Source organism: Rattus norvegicus, chromosome 11 (assembly GCF_021556685.1).
Source record: "Rattus norvegicus strain SHRSP/BbbUtx chromosome 11, alternate assembly SHRSP_T2T, whole genome shotgun sequence".
In the NCBI taxonomy this organism is placed as follows: domain Eukaryota; kingdom Metazoa; phylum Chordata; class Mammalia; order Rodentia; family Muridae; genus Rattus; species Rattus norvegicus.
Window position 1 is genome coordinate 4,367,222 of NC_141544.1, and position 5,082 is coordinate 4,372,303.

Sequence of the window (5,082 nt, forward strand, 5' to 3'; positions counted from 1 at the left end):
GGTCGTGTACCCTTAAGATTTCTAACTACCTCCTTCCCCATGGTAGCCTCACTGAATGACGTGAATTCTGGGTGATTAATAAGGTACAGACACCAAAGCTCATTGCCATATCCTGTCACCAGTATCAAGGTCGAAACAGCAAGAGCCACCTGTGGGAAGGAAAATACGAATAAACTTTATGGTATCTCTAAACTATAAACCCCCAATTTAATCAAAACATTGTTTAAACTCAGTTCTCTTATATCGATGTGCTTTAAATGTACAAGTCAGTGGGCTTGCTTGTGACTCCTTGTACAGGTTTATACTGTACATTAGCCATCTTCATCCTCACAAATCACCTCCATTTCCACCTGCACACACACACACACACACACACACACACACACACACACACACACACACCCTGCTGCTCCCTGTCCTCTTCCTAAATGCCCCCTTTCACTTAATATTCCTTATTAACATCTAAATTCCACAATCGTCTGTTTGAATCTGGCTTGTTTCACTTAACATATTGTGTTTTACACTCCGATCCGTTTTTCTGAAAACAAAACCCTTTCCTCTTACACATAGATGAAAATCACATCAATGTACATCACATTTTTAAGCCATTCATCCAGTGATCAACAGCTAAGGTTATTCCAAATGCTTGTCTATTGAACACAGTGTGGCAATCAGAAAGTATGTGCAGGGTCCTGGTTAGTTTTTATTATCAGTTTGACTCAACCTGGGAAGAAGGAGCCTCAGCTGAAGAATTGCCTCTATCAGAATGTCCTTTGGCCTCATCTGTAAGGAATTTTTTTGATGGTTGATGTGGAAGGATGTAGCCCACTATGGGGAGTGTCATCCCCTATGAAGGTGGCCCTGGGTTGTAGGAGGAGAGAAACTGAGTAGGTCATGGATAGCAATCCAGTGCCCAGCATTTCTAAGTTGTCTCTGCTTCCTTTCCTGCCTCTAGAGTCCTGCCTGAGTTCCTGCCCCAACGTCGCTCAGTAACAGACGGGAACCTAGAAGATAGAGTGAGACAAACTCTTTCCTCCTCAAGTTGACGGCTATGACGTGATTGTTCTTCTTGTTGCCTACCTGTTCTTCCCTTTTTTTAAAGTTGTCTCTGTTTATTGTTCTTAGAAAGATGATATTACATGTTTCCTCATGGGCTCTCTGTCTCTCAAAGTGTCTCTCTCTGTCTCTGTCTCTCACTGTATTTGTGTGTTTGAGTGTGTATATGTGTATGTTTGTGTGTGTGTTTGGGTGTGCATGTGTGTGTGTTTGTGTGTGTATGTATGTGTGTGTTTGTGTGTTTGGGTATGTATGAGTGTTTCTGTGTGTATGTGTGTATGTTTGAGTGTGCGTGTGCCTGTGTGTGTGTGTGTGTGTGTGTGTGTGTGCGCTTTCCAGGCTTAAAAAAATGCCCAAGACTGTAAATCTCAGCAGGTGCCTAGAGAAGGAAGATGAAGGGGAGAAAAGGGGGAAAAATCATGTCATGTGAGTTAACCCCACATTGAGGTCAGCCACATAGTGGACAACAGTTACATAATGGCAGAGGAGTCATGAGAGCATACAGAGAGGAAAACTCAAAGTGTGAAGGAAAATGTGCTTAAAACTAGGATAGAAGGGAGAAAAGAATATGGTGCACTTAGAAAAGTGGACAGATTTTAAAAAGCTGCCATAAGTTGTTACGCTCTAAGTACATATGAAAAAATTATAATGTTAATGTGGAAGGGAATTACTGGGGAGAGGGAAGGGAGGGTCAGAGTGTGGTGGGGACAGGGGAGGGTTCTGAAAAGGATCCTTTTGAAGATCTGAAGAACTATGTGACACAAACAATTAAAGTACCCTGTAATTTACAGGTAAATTCCATACTTACCTGCATCCAGTATTCTGTCTACCCATATTTCAAAAACAAAATTACGTCATCTATTTCATCCTGTTTTGCTGCATTTGATCTAATAAATTCCTTGTAACCAGAAGTGCTGGTAAATTTTAAAGACATGTAAAATATTACTGGTCGATATCCGGTTTGTCATGTTTATCCCGACTTTGGAAGCAGGTCCTGGAGCTAATTTTTCCTCGCTCTTTGCAAAGAATCCATAATTCATGATTGCCATTGACTTCAGTACAAGGTATTTAATCTTGTCAAATAACAGCTTTGTTTGAATAAAAATGGCCCTCCTCTAATTGTGGGTTTTGATAAAGCTAATTTTGCGGTGCTATCCAGTGGGCTGCCTCGGAGAGAGAGGCTAGCAATATTTCTGATACGGAGAATGACTTAAAGATAACCAAAGGAAAGATAGGAGCTGGGAAAATAACCACCAAGGATGTTGGTGACTCAGAAACCAAAGACTTTTTCAGAAAAAAAAAATGCATGAAAAGAGCTACTTGGGCAGACTGTGACTCGAGTCATCAGAATATTTGGGAGGGGACTTTATTTTGGGTCTCCAGGAGGCTACAGGAGAAGCTAAAACCTAGATGCTGGAAGTTTCTAAGCGTAACTAGGGAAGGAACTGGCCTGAGAGGGCTTCTATGATGTAAGCAGAGCCTGGATGATGTCACAGAGCACTGGGCGGAGGTTGTGCTTCTCTTCCACTTGGAGGCGCTAGACTCCTTGAAGGTGGGTTCACTATCTTCCCAGAGGGCTGTGAAAGCCAGTTCAGCTCCTGAACCCCACAATTGTTCAACAGGCTTTTGGAGCCTGACCGGTGTCCGAAGACAGAATCTGGACGACTAGGACATTTTTCTCTCGGTAAATACATTTATGAAGATAACTGGGACCCATTTAGCCCAGAAAGCTAAAAGTTCTCCCTCGTACAGCGAGTAACCGTATGTTCTGATGTCTTCCACGTTTGAGAGCTCGGCGGACGGTCTAGGCTAGTCAGTCTAAGAGTTTATTATCCTTTGCTAACAATATCTAATTCATAATCCTACTAAAATGCCAAAGCTCCTCTCTGTGCCTGTGCATTTTAGGAGATAATATTTCTTTTTGATGTTGTTGTTTTTTTTTTTTTTTCAGAGCTGAGGACCAAACCCAGGGCCTTGTGATTCCTAGGTAAGCGCTCTACCACTGAGCTAAATCCCCAGCCCCTTTGTCTGAATATGTTATTCTGAGCTGTAGAGGACCATTTTTTCATTTCACTTTGAACTTTAGATTCTGATTTTTGAGACAGGGTTGTTCTGTGGGTAGATTTGGCTATCCTGGAACTAACTCTGTAGACCAGGCTGGCCTTGATCTCACAGAATTCTGCCTCCATCTGCCTCTTGAGTGCTGGAATTAAAGGTGTGCTCCACCATTGCCCAGCCCTCCTACGAACTTCTGATTACGACAGAATTAGATTCAGATGCTCAACCCTGTTTACCATCGCGTTCCTCACCTGCTCCAAAGGTGAGGTCCTGGACAAGAGCCCTGGTCCAGCCCCCTCCCCGTCCCACCCCCATTGTTCTTGCAGGCAGTCACATGACAGAGGCAACAGCATTGTGTCTGGTTTAAGCAGGCGAGCTCTTCAAACCCAGGCCACGGGCAAGTATGAAGCCTGAACACAGAACGATAGCCACAAGACAGTGGACTAGGATGCCGTGGCCTACCACACTAGGTATACAGCCAAGAAGAAGAGGATGTCTCTGAGGAGGATGAGCACACAATCCTTCCAGAAGCAGAGGAGGAGGAGGCCTTCTCCCCAGGCCCTGGGGAACATTGTGGGCTGCAGAATTTCTCACGGATGGAAGGAAGGTGATGAGCCTGTCAACCAGTGGAAGGCCATCATTCTAGATCAACTGCCAACAAATCCCTCTCTCTATCTTGTCAAGTATGATGGAATTGACTGTGTCTACGGACTGGGACTTCACAGCGATGAGAGGATTTTAAAGCTTAAGGTCTTGCCTCACAAAGTAGTGTTTCCTCAAGTGAAAGACGCCCATCTCGCAAGTGCCATGGTTGGCCGAGCAGTGGAGCATGAATTTGAGGGCAAACATGCCTCTAAAGACAACTGGAGGGGGGTGGTCCCATCCCAGGTGCCAATCATGAAGAACTGGTTTTCTATCACCTACGAGAAAGATACAGTCCTTTACATCTACCAGCTTCTGGATGATTACACAGAAGGTAACCTCCGTATCATTCCAGAGACTCCTCCAGCAGAGGTGAAGTCAGACGTTAACAGCGACATCTTAACAGGTCAATGTGTGCAGTTCACCAGAAGCGATGGGTCCAAAAAGATCGGCAAAGTCATTTACCAAGTTCTAGCCAAGCCTTCTGTGTACTTCATCAAGTTTTATGGCGACGTCCACATCTAAGTCTATAATCTGGTGGAAAAGATACGTTAAGGTGAAATTCGCAAAGTGTGGGGGACATAGATGGGTAATTTATAGGATTTGGGAGAAAATGTTTGTTTTTATGTGTTTCAGATACACAAGGGCCTTTGACAACCCCAGTATCTTTTCCAATGTAATTTGTTTTTGCTCTAAAAATTAAAATGTGCGATGTGACGTGTTGTATGTGAACACTTTGGTGGAGGAGACGGGCTTTGGTGGATGGAACATGGAGAGGAAGCCGGAAAGGTCAGGGCTGTGAACAGTAATTCTGATGTCACGTAGACTAAAACAAATAGGACTGAGCTGGTCTGGTCTTTAGGGAGAGAAAAGAACTGGTGATGAGGCTTAGAGGAGCATGGATGGCACGGGGGAAAAAATGACGGATGTTTAGGAAGCAATGGAGAGGGGCCAGACATAGATAGACTCTCTGAGGTGAAGTTTGAGGGAGAGACAGACTGTTAGGGAAAGAGGGGCAGGGAACAGGGAGGTGGTCTTGGAACACAAGGGGAAACCCAATAAACTGATCCAAGCAGACTCAGAATCAAAGAAGGTCAGGGATTGTTTGACTAACGAAACCTAATGAAACCTGTTTCTCATCTGCAGATGTATTGTTTTAATTATGTGGGTGGGTGCAGGGAATGAACACAGGAGACCACAGAGATAAGAATAGTCAGGTCCCCTGGAGCTGGAATTAAAGGTGGTTGGGAGCCATTGGACATGAGCTCAAAGAACAAATCCACGTCCTCTTTCAAAGCAGATGAGCTCTTGATCCATTGGTTATCT

At 44.1% G+C, this 5,082-nt stretch overlaps 1 protein-coding gene across 1 annotated transcript; it reads left to right on the forward strand.

Moving 5' to 3' along the window:
- Nucleotides 1–3,606: 3,606 nt before the first annotated feature.
- Nucleotides 3,607–4,281, forward strand: LOC134481120 (Y-linked testis-specific protein 1-like). The gene has a single exon (XM_087577171.1). It carries the CDS (start codon nucleotides 3,607–3,609, stop codon nucleotides 4,279–4,281), a length of 675 nt encoding a protein of 224 aa, XP_087433297.1.
- The last annotated feature ends 801 nt before the right edge of the window (nucleotides 4,282–5,082 follow it).